This window comes from Canis aureus, chromosome 4, assembly GCF_053574225.1.
Source record: "Canis aureus isolate CA01 chromosome 4, VMU_Caureus_v.1.0, whole genome shotgun sequence".
In the NCBI taxonomy this organism is placed as follows: Eukaryota; Metazoa; Chordata; class Mammalia; order Carnivora; family Canidae; genus Canis; species Canis aureus.
In genome coordinates, this window is record NC_135614.1 from 63,552,598 (window position 1) to 63,579,273 (window position 26,676).

General features: G+C 35.2%; 1 protein-coding gene across 5 annotated transcripts in view; it reads right to left on the reverse strand.

The window, feature by feature from the left end:
* The window catches only part of NDUFS4 (NADH:ubiquinone oxidoreductase subunit S4), a 112,470-nt gene that overhangs the window by 65,432 nt on the left and 20,362 nt on the right, over positions 1-26,676 (reverse strand). For all 5 annotated transcript variants that reach the window (XR_013378512.1, XR_013378511.1, XM_077895997.1 and 2 more), the window contains exon 2: positions 3,572-3,650. Coding sequence is in view for 3 of the 5 variants with exons in the window: in XM_077895997.1 (XP_077752123.1) it covers positions 3,572-3,650 (79 nt within the window). In the remaining 2 variants the exon portion in view is untranslated. The remainder of the gene's footprint in view (positions 1-3,571; positions 3,651-26,676) is intronic.

Here is a 26,676-nt window from a genome sequence, read left to right on the forward strand (position 1 = left end):
AATAACCACAAAAATTTATCACCAACTAAGTTTAGTTCACATGCTTAAGCCCTGGGCTATATAACAGGTATCACCTATATTAATTTTAATGCATTATGTAAGAATATCTAACAGAAATCATGATAATGGCCGATTCCCTTACCTTACAATTAAGATTCCAGTTTTTATTCAAATCCAGGTACAAATATATCTTTAAAAGGGGGAGGGGGCATTGGGGTGGCTCAGTGGTTGAGTGTCTGCCTTTGGCTCAGGTCATGATCCCGGGATCCTGGGATCAAGTCCCACATCAGGCACTCCAAAAGGGAGCCTGCTTATCTTTCTGCCTATGTCTCTGCCTCTCTCTGTGTGTCACTCATGAATAAATAAATAATCTTTTTAAGAAATTTCAGATACAAATATAATACTAAACTAGTGTTGAGTAGTTAATTAAAATGGTATACTTAGCTAATAAATTGGTTTCCATAAAATACTGATATTAAAATTCTGTTTCCATATCTTCTAAAATACTTATATTTACTTCACATTTTGAAATATTTTTATCATTAATGTTGATATACAGTAGATCCCATACTCTTGTAGCCCCTCATCCATGGTTTCTCTTTCTGTAGTTTCAGTTACCCACAGTCAACCACAGTAAGGAAGCTAATGATTCTCTTTCTAACATATTTGTCTGGAGGTCAGTAGTAGCCTAACATTACATCACAATGCCTACATCATTCACCTCACTTCATCTGATCACGTAGGCGTTTTATCATCTCACAGCATCACAAGAAGGGTTAAGCACAATCCAGTAAGGTATTTTGAAGAGAGACCACATTCACATAAATTTTATTAGAGTATAGTTACAATTGTTCTATTTTATCAGTGTTGTTAATCTCTTACTGTGCTTAATTTGTAAATTAAACTTTATCATAGGTATGTATGCATAGATAAAACATAGTATATATAGGGTTTGTACTATCCATGGCTTTAGGCATCCACTGGGGAGTCTTGGAACATATCCTCTGTGGAATGGGGGAAGACTACCATACATTTTTAGAATAATTTTTGTTCAAAATGCAAATATAATCAACTCCAACTGCTCAGTATTTCTAGAAGTACTCTTTGGCCACTTGCCATTATGCTATCAACTGAACCTTTCATCCAGTAGTGTATGGAAACAAGACCTGAAACTCCCTATCAACATTATGTTATGTATTTGATTATTTAATACTTATATTTTAATATAAATCTAAATGAGGGATGCCTGGGTGGCTCAGTTGTTGAGAGTCTACCTTCAGATCAGGACGTGATCCCAGAGTCCTTGGATCGAGTTCCACATCCAGCTCCCTGGAGGGAGCCTGCTTCTCCCTCTGCCCATGTCTCTGCCTTTCTTTGTGTGTCTCTCACAAAAGAATAAATAAAATATTTTTTTTTTAAATTTTAATGAAAACTCTTTAGTGAATGGCTAAAATTCATGTCTGAAAATTACCTATGGGATTCAGTTATCTGTTTAAATATTATTTCAACTATGAATAATTTATAAGTAAGACTTGAATTGATTTCAGCTGGAATAGACATGTTAACTAATACACTTCAAAAAAAAAGAAATAACAAAGCTGGGAAAATTTATACAGGGCAACAAAATTTGTTGGAAGCATGCATCTGATTTAATGAGATAAAAACTCAAAGCAGACTGTATACCTCTCTGATATGATTCACAGCATCTTGTTTAGAGGAATAGATTACTACCTCACTTATTATTCTTCAAACCAGAAAGGAGAGAACTTAGAAGCATTACTAATAAACTCTATAAAATTTGAAAATCTTATAAAGAGTAAACCCCACAATATTAGATAAGGGGTTTAAAAGATGGTCACTGAAGGGATGTCTGGGTGGTTCAGCGGTTGGGCATCTGCCTTCAAGCTCAGGGCATGATCCCAGGGAGCCTGCTTCTCGCTCTGCCTATGTCTCTGCCTCTCTCTCTCTGTCTCTCTTATGAATAAATAAATAAATAAAAATCTTTAAAAAAAAAAAAAAAGATGGTCATTGGAAAAATTAAAATAGTACCCTCATTAATTAATGAACACGTCATATGTAAATCATCCTCCTCTTACACACATACATGTCTCATTTCCTTTATACTTGACTAAGCAAGTGATGTTTGATTATTATTTGAAGAAGAAGTAGAACGTCCCTGGATAAGAGCTAAGGGATTAGTGAAAAGCATCTAGGCAGAGAGAACTGGAATGTGAATGCCCTGAACGAGGGAAAGGAACAGCAAGTTCCAGGACTGGTGTAGCTGGAGCAGAGTGTATAAAATACAGTGGTACAAGGTAAACTTAGAGAGGAAGGCAAGACTTAAATCATGCAAGACCTCAAAAACCATATAAGGATTTTTTTTCCCATGTTAAGGATTTTAATGCTTACTTTTAGGTCAGTAAGAAAACCAATGGATCTTACACAAGAAGTGACAAAACTAGCATTTAAAGACTATTCTGTTTATCTTTTGGAAAATGAATTAAAGAAAGATTAAAATATCTGTAGAGAACAATTTAAAAAATTCTGCAGCAATTTACAAAAAAGATGATGGTAGCCTAGACTAGGATGATGGCAACGTCAGCAAGTGAATCTAAGAGGAGATAGCTTAAAAGATAAAACTAACCAGCCTTAAGCAGAAGATCGGAGTTTTCCAAACTATTTCTCCATTGTCTATCTGTTAACTTATCTATTTATGTATCTGTTTATATCTTTAGCGGTATAAATGATGTTTAGAGCTTTAAGTGTGATCTATTATTTAAATTATGCTTACAGAGTCGACACTGAGTGATAAAAGAAATGTACAAATGGAAGAAGAGAAGAAACACACCTATACACTTGATAATGGTAAACCAGATAAAAATGAAAAACATGATTACACTATTACACATTTTTACAAGTCTAAGACTATAAAATTTATACTATTTTCCAATATAAGCATAAATAATAAGTTGCATCTAAAATAATACCACACATAGAAAAATTTTTTATGTGACAGTAACCATAATTCTATCTGCTACTAATTAACAGAGTATTATTTATTTGTTGCTAGTTCTAATCTCTCATGCATAATTTAGTAATAAATGTAATGTGTGTGTGTACACATATATTTACATACAATAAAAACAACCATAAAATAATTGGTTCCAAAAAAACCCAATATACTTAAGTTTACATACTACCTGGTGTTTTATAACTTAACTAAACAGGCGTGTAACGAGAAAATTAAAAACTACACATATTCACTTACATTTATATTCTTGTTCAATTCATATTCATTAACTTTAAATGTTCTGATTGCTACTTATAAACACCACAAAAATGAAGCCCTTTTTAACTTTAATCTAGTATCTGCATATGACTTAATATCTGTGTATAATGCTTAACACAAATTATCTTTTTGTAATAAGTATTTCCTTTTAAAATATATATACAGTATAGATATTCAAATTCACATCATTTTCCGGTAAGAACCAGAACACCATTCTGAAAAGCTATTGTACAAAAATAACCCTGAAGGCAGAATCATAGCAGCGTATAATAAAATTCTTACCAATTTTTCATCAACTGTTATGAGTTGCGTGTCTCGAGCTTGGTCCTGTGCCAACCTCCATGTGGAAGTGCTTAATGACCTGCAGTGCAAGACTTTAAGTTAAAAAATGATCCATGCAATGAGAAAAGAGAGGCAGACAAATCTTACACAAATGAGCTACTTTAACAATATCTGTCTTATAAAACAAAAAAGAATAGAAAGAAAGAGAAGAGGGCACAAAAATCCTTTCTCTCCCCAATTAGTTCTGTCTGCTGAGTTTTTGGCAGACTCACTTAAGAGTTCACAACAGGCTGCACTTTATGTCAGTCTATAGGCTCTCTGTCACAGAAAGGCCATCAGTAACAAGTACCATACTCCATGAGTGTACAGTAGCTAGTTTGTCACTATCAGGAAAAAAAATTCAAAGCTATTATCACTCCCTCTGGAAGGCTGATTCCTAAATGATCATATCAGAAAGAAAAAGAAAAAAATCATATTCTTAATGGCTGAAAGTAAATATTGTTAGAATTTAATTATATAATGTTAACAAATGAAGTTTCTTTACTCTAATTTCAAAAAAAATTAGTTTAAATAGAAATGATTTATATGATAATGTTAACTAATGTTATTAGTTTAGTCCTGTATCTCATTCACAGAATTAAAGAAAGTCTAAATAGTTAAAAGAAATATTAAGTCAGAAATAAAATGGGCACCAAATCTAGTTCCTTTATATTAGCATCCTCTGACCCTTGCCCCAAAGAAATTACTTAAAACTACCATCTTTTTTTCCCTTCATATACACACTGTACTTTATACTAATGAATGCCATGCCGTCATTGTTAAATTTAGCATTTTACATTTTCAAAAATACTAAGCCATCCTATGCAGATTTCTCCTTCAAAATGTAGCTTATACAATCAAGACTCAGGTTTCAAAACTGACAGAATATACAGTATTAAGTTCTTCTTTATTTCTTTTAAATTTTTTATTTATTTGAGAAAGAGCAAAGAAGCAAGCATGAGCAGGAGGGGAAGGGCAGAGGGAGAGCAATCCCAGGACCCTGGGATCAGGACCTGAGACAAAGGCAGCTGCTTAACCAACTGAGCCACGGAGGTACCCCAAGTTGTTTCTTTTTTAAATGAAGTATAACTACCATCATAATTCTGACACAACATAAACACTAATACCTAATGCAAACCATCATGCCTTCAACAGCTAAGGTGTACACAGCTTTATAGAAAATCTACCTACTAATAGCATAATTTAAAGATAACAATCCAAAAGGCCTTTTTGCTTTATGAACATATATTTTTTAAATGCCAGTTATTTCCAAAAATTAATACTTTATTATTTTAAATACTTTGCTCAAATCTGTACATTCAATGCAATCCCTATGAAAATACCATCAACTTAATTCAGAATTGGAACAAATAAATCCTAAAATTTGTGTGGAACCAGAAAAGAACCCAAATAGCCAAAGGATAGTTTAAAAAGAAAACTAAAACTGGTGGCATCACAATTCTGGACTTTAAGCTCTATTACAAAGCTGTAATCATCAAAACAGTATGGTACTGGCACAAAAACAGATACATAGAACAATGGAACAGAACAGAGAACCCAGAAATGGGCCCTCAACTCTATGGTGACTAATCTTTGACAAAGCAGGAAAGAATACCCAATGGAAAAAAGACAGTCTCCTCAACAAATGGTATTGGGAAAACTGGACAGCCACATGCAGAAGAATGAACTGAACCATTTCCTCATACCATACACAAAAATGGACTCAAAATTGATGAAAGACCTAAATGTAAGACAGGAATCCATCAAATTCTTAAAGGAGAACAGAGGCAGCAACCCCTTTGACCTCGGCCACAGCAACTTCTTGCTAGACACATCTCCAAAGGCAAAGGAAACAAAGGTAAAATTGAATTATTGGAACGTCATCAAGATAAAAAGCTTTTTGCACAGCCACGGAAACAGTCAATAAAACCAAAAAAGGCAACCTACAGAATAGGAAAAGATGTTTGCAAATGACACATTAGATAAGGGGCTGGTATCCAAAATCTATAAAGGACTTATCAAACCCAACATCCAAAGAATAAATAATCCAATCAAGAAATGGGCAGAAGAAAAAAAAAAGAAAAAAAAAGAAATGGGCAGAAGACATGAACAGACATTTCTCCAAAGAAGACATACAAATGACCGACACATGAAAACATGCTCAACATATCACTCAGCATCAGAGAACTACAAATCAAAACAACAATGAGATACTACCGCACACTGATCAGAATGTCTAAAATTAATAAGTTAGGAAATGGCAGATGTTGGGGAGGATGTGGAGAAAGGGGAACCCTCTTACACTGCTGGTGGGAAAGCAAGCTGGCGCAGCCACTCTGAAAAACAGTATGGAGGTTCCTCAAAAAGTTGAAAATAGAGCTATCCTATGACCCAGCAATTGCACTACTAGTGGAATGTAGTGATCCAAAGAAGCATCTGCACCCCAATATCTATAGCAGCAATGTTCACAATAGCCCACTATGGAAAGAGCCTAGATGTGCCTCAACAGGTGAATGGATAAAGGAGATGTGGTGCATATATATAAAATAGACTACTATTCAGCTGTGAAAGAAAAGAAAAGAAAAGAAAAGAAAAGAAAAGAAAAGAAAAGAAAAGAAAAGAAAAGAAAAGAAAAGAAAAGAAAAGAAAGAAAGAAAGAAAAAGAAAAAGAAAGAAAGAAAGAAGAAAAGAAAAGAAAGAAAAGAAAAGAAAAGAAAAGAAAAGAAAAGAAAAGAAAAGAAAAGAAATCCTGCCATTTGCAACGATGTGGATGGAACTAGAAGATATTATGCTAAGTGAAATAAGTCAATCAGAGAAAGACAATTATCAGATGATCTCACTCATATGTGGAATTTAAGAAACAAACAGGATCATACGGGAAGAAGGAAAAACAAAACAAGATGAAATCAGAGACAGGCAAACCATAAGAGACTCAATCATAGGAAACAAACTGAGGGTCATTGGAGGGGAGGAGTTGGAATGGAGCAACTGGGTGATGAACACAGACAAGGGCATATGACATAATAAGTATTGGGTATTATATAAGCCTGATGAATCACTGACCTCTACCTCTGAAATCAATAATCCATTATATCTTAATTAATTGGATTTAAATAAAATTTTGTTTTAAAATATCCTGCTCAGAAATACATATACACAGGGACACCTGGGTGGCTCAGTGGTTGAGTGTCTGCCTTAGGCTCAAGTCATGATCCTTGAGTCTCAGGATCAAGTCCCGCATTGGACTCCCCACAGGGAACCTGCTTCTGACTCTGCCTATGTCTCTGCCTCTCTGTGTCTCTCATGAATAAGTAAATTTAAAAATCTAAAAAAAATAATAATAATAATTACATTTACACATCTACATGGAAATTATTTTAATTGATACAGTTAAAATACATGTTATGTAAAGTAGTATGATTAACACTCTTAAAAATCAATTTACTCTGGAAATCATTAAGATCAACAACATGACAATAAAAACATCCTGAATACTCTTAACCAAATTCATATACTGTAAGGGAAAAAAATGACGCAATGATAAGGAAACTCAGGAGAACTTAAAATATTGGAAATATTATAAAATGTAGCTACATTTCAAGAAAATGAGGCTGCAAAAGCTCCTCTAATGAAGAGAAGTGCTAAATCAAAATAGTGTAAATTATTCTACATAGATTAAAACTCTATGGTAATAACATAGATTAAAATTCTATAATCCATGAACTGTGTAATTTTGGATTATACAGTGGATTTGATTTAAACAATTTTCTTGGGGATCCCTGAGCGGCTCAGTGGTTTAGCACCTGCCTTCGGCCCAGGGAGCACTCCTGGAGTCCCAGGACCAAGTCCTGCATCCGGCTCCCTGCTTCTCCCTCTGCCTGTGTCTCTGCCTCTCTCTCTCCCTCTGTGTCTCTCATGAATAAATAAATAAATAATCTTTTAAAAAATATATAATAAAAAATAAACAATTTTCTTAAATTGTGTAATAAAATCTTATTGTATATTAAGTCATAACCTAAAGCAAAATTTTAAAAGCATAAAGATCTATTTTTTAAATTTTAGATTAATCTCCAACTAATCATAATAATGAAGTTATATATCACTTTCTGAAAACAGATAATAACTTTTACAAACAAATACACAGATGAAAAATCATATCTTTATCAGGCTATATATAAAAAACAACAATTAAAAAGTGGCAAAAGGGTACCTGGATGGCTCAGTAGGTTCAGTGCCTGCCTTTCGCTCAGGTCATGGTCCCAGGATCCTAGGATTGAGGCCCACGAAGGGCTCTCTGCTTCTTCCTCTGCCCTTCCCCCTGTTCATTCTCTCTCATGCTCTTTCTCCCAAATAAATAATTAAATAAAAATCTTTTTTTTTTAAAAAGTGACAAAAGACATCAAGTAACCCTACCAGAAAGAATTAAAAATGACAAAACTTTTGAGAAGTTTTCTTACTTTTGATAAGAAAGCACTTTTTTAAAAAATGATTTTATTTACCCATTTGAGAGAGAGAAAGAGACAGTACGGGCAGAGGGGAGAGGCAGAGGGAGAAGGAGGAGCAGACTCCTCCCTGAGCAAGGAGCTCAACGTGGGGCTCGATCCCAGGACCCAGAAATCATGACCTGAGCCAAAGGCAGATGTTTAACCATCTGAGCCACCCTGGTGACCCCCAAAAAACCTTAAAGATAAACCAGACTGCAAAGAAATCATAAACAGGAATTTTTATTATTTGAAACTATATTCATATCATTTATTACAGAAAATTTTGCCTAAGAACACACACGTAATATGTGCATATGTATACGTGCATGTATGTGTTATTAGGTCTTATTAGGTCATGTGCTATGTAGCTACTCCCTAAACGTAGAAACAGTAATTATTTTTAAAAAATCAAATCTCGGATATGGAGAAGGATTTTCCTCCAATTATAAAAAGTTAAGGTAGGAACAAAGATCTAGAGTCAATTATAAACACAGTATTTAATTAATTATACCTATAAAATATAAGCTACAGTTATTCTTATTTTTTTTTATTTTTTTTTTCAGATCTGAGCTTTTAAAAGATTTTATTTATTTATTTATTCATGAGAGACACAGAGAGAGAGGCAGAGACACAGGTAGAGGGAGAAGCAGGCTCCATGGAGGGAGCCTGATATGGGACTCGATCCCAGGTCTCCAGGATCAGGCCCTGGGCTGAAGGCGGCACTAAACCGCTGAGCCACCTGGGCTGCCCCTACAGTTATTTTTAGATTAGATGCAAAATATAGCAAATATCTATTTGTAGATTAGCCTTTAAAGAATGTTATATCAGTAAATTGCTAGGCAGGAAATAAAGTGTTTTTTAATAATATAAGAGTATAAAAACATTAAACCAGAAATAAAACCTAAAAAGTATAAAAGGAAAAAATGACAAAATATAAAAACTTCTAAGCCAATGATACTATAAAAGAAAACAAAAGATAACAAACAAGAAGAAAATATCTACAATATAAAATAGTAAAAAATCCAAAACAGGTTAAAAAGCTCCTAGAAAAAAAAAAAAAAAAGCTCCTAGAAATCAGTAAGTAGGGAGAATTCTTTTCTTTTTTTTAAGTAATCTCTATGCTCAGTGTAGGGCTAGAACTCGTGACCCCAAGATCAAGATTCACATTGCTCTACTGACTACATCAGCCAGGTGCCCCAGAAGGAATATATCTTAAATTTCAAGAGGGAGTCACATGACAAAAAATCAAATAGCCTAATTAAAAATGGGGAAAGGATGGAAAGGGACTTGAATGGCATTTATCCAAAGATCTATAGTCAATAAGCACACAAAGAGATACTCAACATTACTAATCATTAGGAAAATGTAAATCAAAACCACAATGAGATACGACTTCATACCCATTTGGATGGTTATCAAAAAAAAAAAAGTGTTGCTGGGATATAAAGAACTAGAACACGGCGCATTGCTGATGGGAATGTAAAATCATGCAGTTGCTATGGAAAGCAGTATGGCAGTTCCTAAAAAAATTAAACCAAGAATTACCACATGATTCAGCAATTCCACTTCTGGATATATACTCAAAGAATTAAAAGCAGGGACTCAAATAGGTATTTGTACACCAATGTTCCTAATAGCACAATTCACTAAATACCCAAAGGCAAAAACTGCCAATATATTAATAATCTTATGTTATTGGGTAATATATCACAAAACTAAAAAGTATACACGTAGAAATGATAAGTAATCATTAGTAAACAGGTAGTAATTTTAACTTTGCTATCACCTATTTTTGAGAAATTAGAAGTTTTATTTGCCTCATGAACTTGCCTTTCTGTGTACCTGTTTTTTAAGTGGCCGTTTCACATTTTCAGGTTTCTTAAGAGTCAACTTTAATTCTCAGCCCAAAGGATAAACTCTCAGGGCTGTGACTGTTATTACCAAATACTGTTATTATACTGAGCGTGTCATTTATTATATTTAGTTTCCCTGTACAAGTTTCCCATAAGAAAATGAGATATCCTGGAAATGGAAAACAAGAGGTCTTATTTCTAACTCTGGTTTTAGTACCTACTATTTCTGTTTATGAGCAAATCACTTAACCTTTCTGCACCTCAATTTGATTCTTTGTAAATTTATAAAATAAGGACTTGCTCTGAAGTTTGTGCTAGTGGTTTCTGTGATTCTAGTAAGTGGAAAGAGTATAGTTCTACTTTGTTTCAATAATCCCTTATGGAAATGCTAAGTAATAAATAACTCATAATAATCTGTTTTTCTTTAAAACTCTAAGGAGTTAAAACTTTCAAAAACATATATACCACATTTGTTTATCCATTCACCTGTTGATGGATATTAAGGTTGTTTCTGGTAATGACATTCATATGCAGATTTTTGTGGGAATGTAAGTTTGCAACTCATTTAGGTAACTACTTAGGGACACAACTGCTAAACTGTATGTTATGACCATGGTTAGCTTTAAGAAACTGACAAACTGTATTCCAAAGTGGCTATACCATTTGTGTTCCTACCAGCATGAATGAGAGTCATTGTTGTTCCACATGCTTGTCAGTATTTGGCGTTGTCGGTTTTTTGGATTTTAGCCATTCCACTAGGTGTGTAGTGGCATCTCACATTGTTTGAGTTTTCAATTCCCAATGAAATAGGATGTGGAAGACCTTTTCATATGCTTATTTGCCATCTGTATATCTTTTTTGGTGAGGTGTCTGTTCAGATCTTTTGCCTGTTTTTTTTAACTGGGTTGTTTTCCTATTGTTGAATATGAAGAGTGCTTTGTATATTGTAGATACAGGTTCTTCATCAGATATGTGTTTTGCAAATATAGTCTATCAGTCTATGGTTGTCTTTTCATTGTCTTAAAGTATCTTCCATAGAGCAGAAGCTTTTAATTTTAGTGAAGTCCAACTCATCTATATTTTCTTTCATGGATTTTGCTACTGGTGTTGTATCTAAAAACTCAGAAGCAAACCAAGGTACCTAGAGTTTTATGTTATTTTCTAGAAGCTTGACAGTTTTGCTTCTTACTTTTAGGTCTATGATCCATTTTGAGTTAATTTTTGTGAAAGGTGTAAAGTCAGTGTGTAAGTTCGTTTTTCTCCATGTGGATATATTCTAGTTCCACTTGGTGAAAAAATTATCTTTTCACCATTGGATTGCCTTTGCTCCTATCTCAAAGATCAATTGACTGTATTTGAGTAATCTATTTCTGGGCTATTGTTCATGTTCTATTGATCTACTAGTTTATTCTTCTGCCAATGCCACTCTATCTTGGTTACTGATAAGTGTAGTGAGAATGAAATCAGTGTTTAATCCTCTAACTTTGTTATTTTTTTACAGTATTATGTTGACTATTTTGGGTCTTTTGTCTTTCCATATGAATTTAGAATTGCCTTGCCAATACCCATGAAATAACTTGCTAGAATTTTTATTTGGAAGTGCTGGATCTGCAGATCAAGTTGGGGAGAATTGACATTTTACTAATACTGAGTCTTCCTATCCACAAACATGGAATGTACCTTCATTTATTTATTTTGTGATTTATCAGTTTCCTAGTTTTTTTCATAGACATCTTATATATATTTTGTTACATTTACCTTCATATATTTATTTCTTTATTGGTGCTAATGCGAATGATACTGCATTTTTCTTTAAAGATTTTATTTATTTATTTGAGAGAGTGTGAGCAAGCATGAGCAGGGAAGGGGCAGATGCAGAGGGAGAAGGAAATTTCCCACTGAGGAAGGAGCATGATGTGGGCCTCAGTCCCAGGACCCTGAGATCACGACCTGAGCCTAAGACAGAGGCTTAACCAATTGAGCCACCCAGGCACCTCTGGTATTGCATTTTTTTTTTTAAGATATTATTTCTTTATTCATGAGAGATAGGTAGAGAGACAGAGAGAGAGAGAGAGAGAGAGAGAGGCAGAGACATAGGCAGAGGGAGAAGCAGGCTCGATCCTGAACCTCGGGATCACCTCCAAGCCGAAGGCAGATGCTCAACTGCTGAGCCACCCAGGCGTCCCTGATATTGCATTTTTAATATCAAATTCCAATTAGTCCTTGATGGTGATACAAGAAAGCAATTGGTTTTGGATATTAACATATCTCACAAATTGCTATTATAATTACTTTATAGCTCTAGATTGTTTTTTGTTAATTCTTTGGGATTCTTCCTTACAGTGTTGTCATCTGCAAGCTAGGACAGTGTTATATTTTCTTTCCCAATATGTTTAGTTATCATTTCATCCTCTTGCCTTATTACCACTAACGAAGACTTCTAGTACAATGTTAAATAGAATTAGCAAGAGGGGATATCTGCCTTTTCCCAGTCTCAGGAGTAGTTACTCATCATTAAGTATGTTTGTTGTAGATTTCATGTATATGTTCTTTATCAGTTTTTGGAAGCTCCCCTCTATTCTTAAGTTTGCTGAGAGTTTTTAGTATGTTGGGTATTGGATTTTGTCTTTTATGTGACAATGTGATCAAGTGATTTTTTTTTAGATTGTTGATGTACTGGATATTAATTGATTTTCAGATATTGATCCAGCCTTGCATATCTGGAATACATCCTACTTGGTTGCATTGTATAAATATTTTTATTTTGTTGAGGATTTCTGCATCTGTGTTCGTAAGAGATAATGGTCTATAGTTCCCCCCTCCCCCGCCACCCTTTTTTTCCTGGAGTTGGTAGTTAAGATAATGCTGGTTTCATCAAATGAGTTAAGACATGTTCCCTTCTGGAAGAGAGTGTAGAAAATTAGTATCATTTCTTTTTAAATATTTGGCAGAAGCACTGTCTGAGCCTGGTGCTTTCTTCTTTTTTTTTTTTTGGAAGGTCATTAATTACTGATTCAATTTCTTTAATAGCTGTAGGCCTATCCAGATTATTTCTCTTTGTATCAGTTGTGGTAGTTTGTGTTTTTCAAATAATTAGTTTATTTCCTCTTAAGTTATATTTGTGGGCACAGAGGTATTTATAATACTTCTTTATTATCTCTTGAATGCCTAGGTGTCAACAATGATGACTTGCTTTTGTTTCTGATATTGGTAATTTTTGTCTTTTTTTTTTAAGATTTTATTTATTTATTCATGAGAGACAGAGAGAGAAAGAGGCAGAGACACAAGCAGAGGGAGAAGCAGGCTCCATGCAGGGAGCCCGATGCGGGACTTGATCCTGGGACTCTAGGATCATGCCCTGAACCAAAGGCAGGCATTAAACCACTGAGCCACCCAAGGATCCCATCTTTTTTTTTTTTTTTTTTTTTAAGATTTTATTTATTTAATTATTCATGAGAAAGACAGAGAGTGAGAGCGAGAGCGAGAGAGAGAGAGAGAGCACGCGCAAGAGCGAGCAGAGAGACAGGCAGGAGAAGCAGGCTCCAGGCAGGGAGCCTGATGCGGGACTTGATCCTGAGACTCTAGGATCACGCCCTGAACCAAAGGCAGGCACTAAACTGCTGAGCCACCCAGGGATCCCCTTTGTCTTTTTTTTTCTTGGTTAGCCTGACCAGAGATTTATCACTTCTCTGATCTTTTCAAAGAACAGGTTATGGTTTTGTTGATTTTTATCCACTTTAACAGTTCTATCAATTTACCAATTTCCTGTTTACAATGTCCTTAATTTCTGCAATAACTTTTATTTTTTTTCCTCTGCTTGACTTATATTGATTTATATTGCACTTTGCTATAGTCTCCATTGGCAGAATCTTGGATTATTGAATTTAAACTTTGTCTTTTCTGATGTATATATTAAGTGCTAAGTTTTAAACACTGCATTTGCTGCATCACACAGATTTTGAAAAGCTGTACTTTCATTTTCATTTAGTTCAAAATATTTTAAAATTTCTGAGACTTCTTTTGACACATAATTTATTTAGAAGCATGATGTTTAATCTCCAAATAACGGGGATTTTCCAGTTTTCTGTTACTGGTTTCTAGTTTAATTCCATTGTTGACTGAGAGTATACTCTGTGTGATTTCTATTCTTTTAAATTTGTTAGGGTGTGTTTTATGGCTGAGAATGTGACTAACTTGGTGAATGTTCAATGTGAGTTTAGAAGGATGTATATGCTGCTGTTGGGTGATGTATTCTGTAAATGTCACTTAAACCACGCGCAACTGATAAATTGAATACCACATCTGAGGCTAATAATGTACTGTATGTTGGCTAATTGAATTTAAATTTTAAAAAAAGTAAAAAATGCCAACTAAATCTACTTGATTGATGTGCTCTTCATTTCAGCTGTATCCTTACTGATATTCTGCTGGATGGCTCTGTCAGTTACTATTAGTATAGATTATTTGAAAATAAAATCTTTTTCTTTTTTTTTGAAGAAGAGTGTTGAAGTCTCCTAATGATAATAAATGAATTTGTTTCTCCTTGTAGCTCTTTTGGGTTTTGCTCCACATTATTTGACATTCTTTTGTTGGTCCTACATACCTGAAGTGTTGTTAATATCTTCTTGGAGAACTGACTCCTTTCTAATGATGTAATACCCCCTCTTTATTCCTGATAATTTTTTAAAAGTGATCTCTACACCCACCGTGGGGCTCAAACTCATGACTCTGAGATTAAGAAAGAGTCAAAGAGTCAGATATTCTACCAACTAGCCAACCAGGAACCCCATTCCTGATAATCTAGTTTATCAGAGATTAATACTGCTATGGCAGTAACATTTGATTACTGTTAGCATGGCATATCTTTTTCCATCTCTTCACTTTTAATCTGTCCATGTCTTTATATTTAATATGGTTTTCTCTTAGGTAACATATAGTTGGGTCTTGTTTTCTTTTTAAATCCACTCTGACACAGTTTCTCTTTCAATTGGTGTATTGAGACTATTCCTAAAGTGATTATTGATATAGCTGGAATTAATATCTAGCATGTATAGCTCCTCTGCTCTCTCTTTTTTAGGTGATTTCTGCCTTGGTTTCTAAGAGTCCTTTATATATTCTATATATTAGTGTTTAAACTGCTGTATATGTTGTACTTTTTATGGTATTTCCTTCAGCTTGTAGTACACTTGTTCAGAAGTTATTTTTCTTTCACAGTTTGTGGGTATTTTGCCTTGTGTCTTGGTTAAGAAAACTTTTCCATCCGAATGCTATTTTAAAAACTCTTATATTTTATTCCAGTAATTTATACATAACACAGTGTGTGTGTGTGTGTGTGTGTGTGTGTGTGTGTGTATGAATCCATTTGGGATTCTTTAATAGATGGTAGAACTATTTTATTACAGGATTCAAACATTTTTCTTCCATGAAAGGCTAGCCAATCATTTCATTATTATTTATTAAATAGTCCATCCTTTTGCCACTAATTTGAAATTGCACTTTTATTATATAATAGACTTACAAATCTACATGATCTGTTTTTGTATTCTGATCTGTACTGTTTATTTGATCTGTGTGCCTGTGCTAATACCATATTTTAATTATTGTAGCATATTAGTAGGCAAGGCAAATCCTGCCTTTTAGTTTTCAAAATATTCTTGGTTATTTTTGTAAATTTTTTCTTCCCAATGAGAATTATCTAATTTTATAAAAATTCTGTTAGAATTTTTTATATTTAACTTGTAGATTAGGGACGTGTGGGTGGCTCAGTCGGTTGAGCATCTGACTTTAGCTCAGATCATGATCCCAGGGGTCCTGGGATCAAGCCCCGCATCACGGGCTCTGTGCTCAGTGGGGAGTGTGCTTCCATCTGCCTCTCCCTCTCCCCCAGCTTGTGCTGTCTCTTTCTTTCAAATAAATAAATAAAGTCTTAAAAAATAAAATCTTAATAATTGACATCTTGAGGTGCCTGGGTGTCTCAGACGGTCAAGCATCTGCCATGATCCCAGGATCCTGGGATTGAGCTGTGCATTGGGCTCCTTGCTCATCCTAGAGCCTGCTTCTCCCTCTCCCTCTGCCTGCCACTACCCCTGCTTGTGCTCTGTCAAATAAATAAATAAAATCTTAAAAGAAAATTGACATCTTACAGTAAATTTGCTTCCAATTATTTACAAGACATTGTAAAGTACAGCAACTCAGTTCCTTTAAGGCATTCCAAACCAGAAGAGTTATTTTTTATTGGCCACTATACCTCAATGATTTGACCTTCCTAAACATGTACTTTTCATATATTCATTGTATTTTGTAATATAATTACTATCATCACCATGACATCTATATTTCTTATTTCTTTTATTTTTACTCATTTAGGTTTATTTTGCTAACTTGTTGTTACAAACTGGGGTAGATTTGTTTCTCCTTTCCTTTTTCATTTTCCATCGCGCCCTCCAATTTCTTCATTATCACCCTCCAAAACCTTGATCACATTCTCCTTCTTTTACTCCTCAATTTCATTCCAAGGTCTGTTATGTAATAAGCATAATTACCCTTATCCCTCTTGCACAAATCTTTCCTTCATCTGTTGGATGACACTCAAAGGATTAGTTTAAGTTTTTGGCTTGAGTTGTGTTCAGAGGACAACTGCTATTAGTCTGTGCTGCAAGTTCCATCTGGCTCAGAAGAATGGGAAAAAGGATACCTATGCAAGAGATTGTTAATTTTTATGCACCTGACAAGGGGAACAGTTTAATATAACATTAAGTATGTAGGTAAAGATTAGAAATTTTGTGATAAATCTGAATTAGAATCAAGGAACTTATTTGTGACTAGATTATAAGCTATTTTCACTGTTATTTCCACTGAATACCAGAGCATTTGTAATATCCTTGCCTTTCCTTTCACTACACATATTTTCACATTGAAATGATCCTTTGAACCCCTCATCTTTATTTTTTCCATTAACAATTACTTCTTTCTTGCTTCTGCATAGTGAGTACAGTGTAATGACAGTTTAAGTTTTCTCTATTGATTAAAGATTTTGAATCTTTAAAAACAAAAAAAAAATGGGACGCCTGGGTGGCTTAGTGGTGGAGCATCTGCCTTTGGCCCCCAGGTGTGATCCTGGAGACCCAGGATCAAGTCCCACATCAGGCTTCCTGCATGGAGCTTGCTTCTCTCTCTGCCTGTGTCTCTGACTCACTCTCTCTGTGTCTCTCATGAATAAATAAATAAAATATTTAAAATAAAAAAATCTTGAAGACTTCAAGAGCATTAGCTTGAAGGTGACTGACCCAAATACCAAAGTATTTTAAGTCTGAGATCATTATTGTGACATGGAGAGTGTATATATGTTTTTTATTGTAATTTTCAGTTAGAACTCTTAGAAATATTTTCTTGTGGTTTAACACTTCTTCTTTTTTTTTTTTTTTTTTTTTAATTTTTATTTATTTATGATAGTCAGAGAGAGAGAGAGAGAGAGAGGCAGAGACACAGGCAGAGGGAGAAGCAGGCTCCATGCACCGGGAGCCCGACGTGGGATTCGATCCCGGGTCTCCAGGATCGCGCCCTGGGCCAAAGGCAGGCGCCAAACCGCTGCGCCACCCAGGGATCCCCGGTTTAACACTTCTTAATGGAACTGAATACTTTCTGGTTTAATGTGAATTTGGATTAATTCAATTTGCAGTAAATTGACAACAGAAGTAGTAGGTTTAATCAAAAGGTTGAAATATTAATTAATTCCCTAATAATTTCTATAGGATTAGGAATTTTACTTTTTCTAGAAGTTGATCAGTTCATTTCTGGTCTTTTAAAGTTATTGGTTCAATTTTAATGTTTACAAAACCATCTTCAGTTATTTGTACGGATGTTTTTATTATCTATAGTTGGATACAAACTAATACTCAGTTGCTTAAAACAACAAGTCATTTGTTTTGCTCACAAATCTGCATTTTAGGCAAGAGTTTGGCAGGGAAATTTGTCTCTGCTCCATGTCGTATCTGCTGGGATGGCTCAACTTGGGCTAGAGGATCATTTACATGGCTGGCAAAGTGATGTTACTGATGTCTCCCCATCTGGGTCTCTCTGTGGGGCACCTTGGACTTCTTCACAGTATGGTGGGTGGATTCCAATGGTAAATATCCCAAGAAGCAATGTTCTAAGAGACAGAAAATGGAAACTGCAGTTTTTTAAGGCCTGAGCCTGGAAATACACATAGCCTTAGTTTGGTATCATATTGATCAAGTAGTCACAGGGCTCAGATTCTAGGAATAGGGAACCTGCAGCTGTTGAATGAAGGGAGGAGTGTCAAATTTGGGGCCATGTTTTCAATTTGCTACATGGGATATGAAGGATGGGAATTTTATTCTCCTTAGTTGATAAAGTTAGTTTGCTTCAAAGGGAGAATAGTGTTAGTACTTGGAATTAAGTACTATTTATTCTTATTTAGATATTATTTTCTTTTTTTTAAGATTTTATTTATTTGACAGACAGAATACAAGCAGAGAGAGTGTCAAGCAAAGAGAAAGGGAGAAGCAAGGTCCCTGCTGAGCAGTGAGCCCCACAACATGGAGCTTGATCCCAGGACTCTGGGATTATGACCTGAGCTGAAGGCAGATGCTTGACCCACTGAGCCACCCAGGTGCCCTCACATACTATTTTCCATTGCTGATGGTTTCTTTTTATCTTTTCCCCGTTAAGACTTTTTGAAGATTATATTTTGAGGTAATAAAAACAGTATTTGCAAGGTGTATATGATGAAGTTAGAAAACTCCAAAGAAATCAAAGATCCTATAAATACATAGAGATAGGAAGACAATATTGTTAATGCCAGTTCTTTCCAACTTAATAAGCAGATTCAACACAATCTCTTTCATTAAGTGGAACTAGAATATCCACATGGAGAAAAACGAACTTACACACTGACTTTACACCTTTCACAAAAATTAACTCAAAATGGATCATAGACCTAAAAGTAAGAAGCAAAACTGTCAAGCTTCTAGAAAATAACATAAAACTCTAGGTACCTTGGTTTGCTTCTGAGTTTTTAGATACAACACCAGAAGCAAAATCCATGAAAGAAAATATAGATGAGTTGGACTTCACTAAAATTAAAAGCTTCTGCTCTATGGAAGATACTTTAAGACAATGAAAAGACAACCATAGACTGATAGACTATATTTGCAAAACACATATCTGATGAAGAACCTGTATCTACAATATACAAAGCACTCTTCATGTTCAACAATAGGAAAACAACCCAGTTAAAAAAAACAGGCAAAAGATCTGAACAGACACCTCACCAAAAAAGATATACAGATGGCAAATAAGCATATGAAAAGGTCTTCCACATCCTATTTCATTGGGAATTGAAAACTCAAACAATGTGAGATGCCACTACACACCTAGTGGAATGGCTAAAATCCAAAAAACCGACAACGCCAAATACTGACAAGCATGTGGAACAACAATGACTCTCATTCATGCTGGTAGGAACACAAATGGTATAGCCACTTTGGAATACAGTTTGGCAGTTTCTTACCATGGTCTTAACATACAATCCAGCAATTGTGCTACCAGGATTTACCTAACTGAACTAAAAGCAAATGTTCACACAAAAATCTGTACAAGAATATTTATCATAGCTTTATTTATAATTGCCCAAAACTGGAAGCAAACAAGATGTCCTTCTATAGGTGAATTGATAAACTATGGTAGAGCCATATAACGAAATATAATCCTGTGAGAAAAAGAAACTGGGGCAGCCCAGGTGGCTCAGCAGTTTAGTGCCGCCTTCGGCCAAGGATGTGATCCTGGAGACCCGGGATCGAGTCCCACATCAGGCTCCTTGCATGGAGCCTGCCTCTCCCTCTGCCTGTGTCTCTGCCTCTCCCTCCTTTCCTCCCTCTCTCTCTCTCTCTCTCTGTCTTTCATGAATAAATAAATAAAATCTTTTTTAAAAAAAAGAAAAAAGGGGGCAGCCCGGGTGGCTCAGCGGTTTAGCGCCTTAGCGCCGCCTTCCGCCCAGGGCGTGATCCTGGAGATCCCGGATCGAGTCCCACGTCGGGCTCCCTGCGTGGAGCCTGCTTGTCCCTCTGCCTGTGTCTGCCTCTTTCTCTCTCTCTCTCTCTCTCTCTCTCTGTGTCTCCCATGAATAAATAAACAAAATCTTTAAAAAAAAAAAAAAAAGGAAATTTGCTAGAGAAAAGTATTTGCAAATTACAATAATCTGACAAGGGATAGCCAGAATATATAGAGTATTGCTAAAATTCAACAATGAAACAACTAACCCAATTCAAAAATGAGCAGAGGACTTGAACAGACATTTCTCAAAGGCCAATAAACACTTGAACACTGTTCAACACATCACTAGTTATCAGGGAAATGCAAATAAAACTAAAAGACACAACATGATACTCATTAGAATGACTAAGGAAGGGAGGCAGGGAGAGGGAAGAGAGAAAATGCTAGCAAGGATGTGGAGAAAATGGAATCACAGGCAAGAGTGCAAAATGGTGTAAATACTATGGAAAACAGTATAGCAATTCATTAAAAAATTAACAATTACCATATGATCCAGCAATTCTACTTCTGGGTACATACCCTGAAGGACTGAAAACATATAGCAGCATTATTCACAGTAGCCAAAAGGAGGAAGAAACCCACAGATGGGATGGATTAAAAATAATTAGTATATACATACAACAAAGTACTATTCAGCCTTAAGAAGGATGGAAATTCTGACACATGCTACAAAACAGATGAACCTTAAAGAAATGATAGATGATATAAGTCAGTAACAAAAAGACAAACTGTATGATTCCACTCACAGGAAGTACCTTGAGTACTGAAATTATGAAAACAAAAAGTACAATGGTGTTTGCCAGGCATTGAGGGGAGAGAAGAATAAAGAGTTATTATTTAATAGGTAGAGAATTTCAGTTTTAGAAGATGAAAAAAACATTCTGGAGATGTATGGTGGTACTTAATGTCACTGAACTACACTTAAAAATGGTTAAAATTGTAAATTGTGTATTATGTATATTTTACACTTTTAAAAAAGATTATGCCTTGTAAAGAAACTGTTGACCCTGTTTACAACCACTAATAAGGAGGAATACACACATGCAAGTTTGTCAAAGCCAAAGATTTATAACTGCCTAGAAAACAGCTTCTTTAGGTATGTAGAAGCATATCTATATACATAATCAATCATCTCTTCACAAATTTTTCAAAAATCAAATTGAAGTTGTTGAACTTTAATATAATCACTCTCTGTACTGCCTCATGTAGTATATTTTCCAAAAAAAAATCTATAGTGCATGTCTGTATAACACTAAATAAGTCATATTTCACTAACATACTTAATACCAATTACCACCCTAATGATTTTTCAGACCATTGCTTTAGCACCATTATTTAGCACATTTTATATAATAGTTGATACTTTTTATGTTATCAATAGTTGTTAAAAGCAAAATCTCTTCAATATATTTAGGAAGTTATAAAAAACAAAACACAAGGAAAAGCAAGCCCAGATGAAAGAACTGACTGGTCAATTAAGTAACTACTAGACATATTCAATTATCTACCTTGTTAGAACCTTCAGCATCAAGATCCTTAATTCATCATAGTAGTATTACTTCAGAGGTACTATCTTTAAAAAAAAAAAAAAAGATTCTACTAATCAACTACACAAAATTCTCTATGTTCCTCATAAGACTATATTATGTGTTAATCACTACAGTTGTGCCGAGTAGTCTAGTTCTCACTCCAAGCATATGGTAAGATTATACCTCACTGCCATCTCTAAAGTTTGGTGTGGGCATGTGACTTAGTTCAGGCAATGAAAGAAAAAGAAGTGACACTATCTAGTAGCTTTAAAAATCAGTGCATTAAAAAAAAAAAAAAAATCAGTGCATAATTGCCTCTTTTCCCCTGTCAGAGAAACCAACAGTGGTTAGTCTGGGTCCCCAAGTGAGGACAAATAGTGAAGGAATAGAGCTTCTGGCTATCCCACTAGGGACATGAATCATGAACAAGAAATAAATCTTTGTTAGTTTAAGCCACAGATATTTTTGGATTTAGTATCTTGACTGATACAGCTTGATAAGCAATTCTCTATTCATGTATTTCTCTAGGGAATGCCATATGAGAACTTAAGTTATAGGATGTCTGTTTCACATTGACTGAGGTTGGGAGTATTACATATTGAGAGTTTACTATTTTCAAGTGAATCAAGATGTCACTTTTTAAAAGCCCGTTTCTGGTCTTTAAAAGCAACATGATTTTTTTCTTATAGCTCCAAAGCTTAAAGGGGTCAAAAGCTCTAAGATGATTTGCTTCATGCCAGCTTTAATGCTACTGTTTCATCTTAGACAGATTACCTAATTAAAAAAAAAAGTTATGAATTTTATCCTCATTTATCTTCACTTAGAAGTATTCCAACTTGTTGCTTATTTTGTTCAGCTTAGGAATCTTTTGGTTTAAAACCTCTGCTATAAAACAATTGGGATTATGTCTGTATTAAAAATATTTTTTAAAAGATAATAAACAATAAATCTGATCACAGATAACGTGCTGAAATTATAAGACATGAAAACCGAACAGATTAGTATTCATCATCCAGCAATATTCCATCAAAGAGAACAGCTAGTTGGTAGGTGCTGCTCACTCTTCAATTCATAGATGAAGTATCTGTCCCTTAGCAAACCTGGCACCCTGGGTCATACAATTTCTTACAGGCTGATGATTACATGGTTAAGAATAATTACAAATACGTTCAGAAGAAAAAAATCACTAACATCAATATTTTTTAAACTTCCTGAAACAACTCAGAAAACTGTCATATAGTGACTTCAAAATCAGTCAGACCCATGTTAAAATTCCAGATTGCAGCTTAAGAGGAATATGATCTGAACAAACTACTTCACAACTCTGCACTTCAATTTCCTCATCTGCAAAAATAAGGATAATAATACCTCACAGAATGACTCGCAGAATTAAACAGCATGTTAAGTAACTGGCATGGAGTGCCTGCTGAGAGAGAAATGTTTGATTCTTTCCCTCTAGTAACTTTACCAGCTCATTTAGGAGTAAAAGAGGAAAGGCAACCCTACAATAGATGAACAAACACATCTTTTCAAGAATTACTCTAAAAAACATAAACTAAGTTTTCTTTTTCTGTCCAATTAACCATAAACTTCTACCAAATCCACTGATTCTGTCCTTATTCCCTCCCACCTTCACTAATAAAACACTTACTTGATCTCCCTGACTCTAGTCTTACCCTTTTTTTTTTTTTCTAGTCTTATCCTTAAAGGCATCTTCCACCTCAGCAAGTAATTATACCCAATCATTCCACTCCTTTGCTTAAAATCCTTCATTGCCTAGTGGTAATTTATCTCAAAATATGGAAGTATTGGGGTGCCTGGGTGTCTCAGTCATTAAGCGTTTGCCTTCGGTTCAGGTCATGATTCCAGAGTCCTGGGACTGAGCCCAGCATTAGGGTCCCTGCTCAGCAGGGAGTCTGCTTCTCCTGCTCCCTCTGCTATTCCCCCCACTTGTGTACTTGTGTTCTCTGATTCTCTGTCAAATAAATAAATAAAAATATTTTAAAAATATATATGGAAGTGTTTAGGGATGGAGTACCGGGACTTTTATAATTTACTTTCAAGTAGCTTAGGTAGAAAAGAATATATATGTTTGTATATTTTGCTTATAAATAAATATATCTCCATTTTGCTTACCTATATACATATAATACATAAAAGCAAAATGAGCAAAAAACACACCAAGGTATTAACAATCATAAATCTAGGTGGTAGGTTTCTGAATTCATTATAGTCTAACGTTTTTGTATATGTGAAAATTGTAATAAAATTTGAAAAATCGGGGGATGCCTGGCTGGTTCAGTCAGTGGAGTGTGCAACTCTTGATCTCAGGGTTTTAAGTTCAAGTTCCATGTTGGGTATAGAGATTATTTAAAATAAGAACTTCTTAAAAAGTTGAAATACTGAAAGGAAAATGGAAAAAATATTAGCCAATTATTTATATTACGTTAAATAATATAAATGCTTTATTTATAGAAAAATGGAAAGGAGTAAAGTATTTGCTTAAGTAGTTGCTTGAATATGCACAAACTCCAAACATAAGAAACTAGTAACAGTTCATTTCCTGGAGGGTGAGGAGAGCCGTGGTAAATGAGCAAATGAAACAGAGAAGAAAAAGCCTCCTAAAATTTACTTTATATATGCAGAATTCTCTGACTGCATTATCTCTTCAAAATATTACATTGAAAAGTAATGTTGACCATATTTTTACTCACTGCATGTGGTTACTGTGAGTATTAAATGAGACAATGTATATAAAGCTTTAGTAAGTGCTTGGCATTTGGTCAAGATTCAATAAATGTTATCTAGTCCAGCTGTTGAAGTAAGAAAAAATAAATCTTCAGTATTAATAGTCCCATCTCATACTTACAAGTTAATTTTAATCTACACCCTCAATAGTTAGTTGTGCTCTCCAGAGGTGATTGCTTATTTGATGTGGTCTGAAATGGTGGGGTTTGGAGCCAACAACCAAGAAAGAATTCTTGAGATGTCTTCTGTGCAAAAAAGGTGTATAAGATTTTATTTATGAGAGAAAGAAAAAAGAAAGAGAGAGAACAAGTGGGGGGAGGGGCAAAGGAACAAGCAAGCTCCCAGTTGAGCATGGAGCAGATATGGGGCTTGACTCCAGGACCCCAATATCATGACCTGAGCCGAAGTAAGATGCTAACTCACTGAGCCACCCAGGCACCTCAAAAGGTGTTTTATAATTTCAGTACCATGGGGACAGGATCCATGGGAAGAAAGAGCTGCACTGAGGTCATATGGAGCAGCCGATTATATACTTTTAAGTTCAGAGGGGGTCAGGGATTGCATTAAGTCTCTAAAGAATTTTGGAAGCAAGGTTTCCAGTACTTTGAATAGGCTAGCTATTGTTAGGAAAAGATCATTTATTACTGTTTAGTAAAAACTCAGTCATGAGACCCTTCAGATGTGTATCAGTGGGCTATATGCTTGGAGGATGATTACCAACCAGTATCCTGGGGAACAGAGATAAAGGAAATTTCCAAAGGAATTATTTTATATATTAAAGAAGACTTAAGGATTCAAGGGGGTGGGGATAAGATTGCCTCTTGCCCTTAGCAAAGTATTAACACTGAGGCAGCTGAGTCCCTAGAGGAAGGTCATTCGGTCTATTTCAAGGACTTGTCAATTCTAAGTAGTAAGGAAATTTCATTTTTCTTTTGCCTTTGTTTCTCACATAACCTATGGACCTGAATTCCAAACATCACTATTAAATTTTGTACCAAAAGATTTTTCTGACTGGTGTAAAGCAAGATTGAAATTATTTTTCCTTGATAAAATGAATGATATTTGAAATATATGATTGCTAGGAAAACTGTAAGGGCACCACAATTTAGCAAGCTCAGCAGCCTAGACTTTTAGAATACTCAAGGTCATTTGGACCTAGATCTCCCACTTCAAAGAATGCACTGTTTGGATATGTGGGTGGCTTGATCAGTTAAGCATCTGACTTCCACTCAGGTCACGATGTCAGGGTCCTAGAATCGAGCCCAGCATCCCTGCTTTGTCTCTCTCTCTTACACACACTGATAAATAAATAAAATCTTTTAAAAAAAGAACACACAGTTGTCTGACATAACCATTCTTGCTATCAGACTATTGCTATTATATATCTTTAGTCAACCAAGTATCTCATCATAGGGCCTGTGAACCACCTCTTCATGAAGGAACATGCTACCTGACTTGACAGCAGCACACCATTCTGCTAAAACACACACAAAAAACACAGACCCAGAATGGAGTCATTTATGCTGGGCCAAGTCACCAAACTGGGGCTTAATATCCAACTAATTGCACTTTTAACCTCCTCCAGAAATGTGGTTTTAAATAGTCAGTCTGGAATTTACTGGCCAGCACCAATGAGGTAATACAGGCCTCTCTCCATCCCCCAAAGGAAGATGAGATAATCAACCTAATAAGACGCCCCACTCCCCCTACCCAAAAGGTGACCTACCGGAGAGAATCCTTTGTTCCGTTTATAACTTCTTTGTCCTGCTTTTAGAAACGTTTCCCTTCTGTACCCTAATTCATGAATTAGGCAGCATGCATCCTTCTACTTGCTAGATGGCATGCTGCCTAATTCATGAATCAATTAATAAAGCCAAATAGATTTTTAAAATTTACTTGGTTAAATCTTTGTTTTAAAGATTTTATTTACACAGAGAGAGAGGCAGAGACACAGGCAGAGGGAGAAGCAGGCTCCCCACAAGAAGCCTGATGCAGATCGCGATCCCACAACCCAGGGACCATGACTGGAGCCAAAGGTGGATGCTCAACCGCTGAGCCACCCAGGTATCCCTAAGTTTTTGTTCTTTAACAATTCCTATCATCAGAAGTTGTTACCATCTACCCTTAGTGAGCCAAGGTATAGCCTCACAGAGTTACTGAAAAGATTAAGTCAGGTCTAAATGATAACAAGCACTTAGTGATCTATTAAGGCATCTTTTTAATGTACAGCATAGTGATCTATTCCAAGTAACATTATTAGCAATCGTTACTATTAGTTTAGAGAAACTAAAGCTGTTAAATTAACAATTCCTTTGAGAAGTTTTAAGTTTTGCAGGCGCCTGAACGGCTCAGTCAGTGAGCATCTGACTCTTGATTTT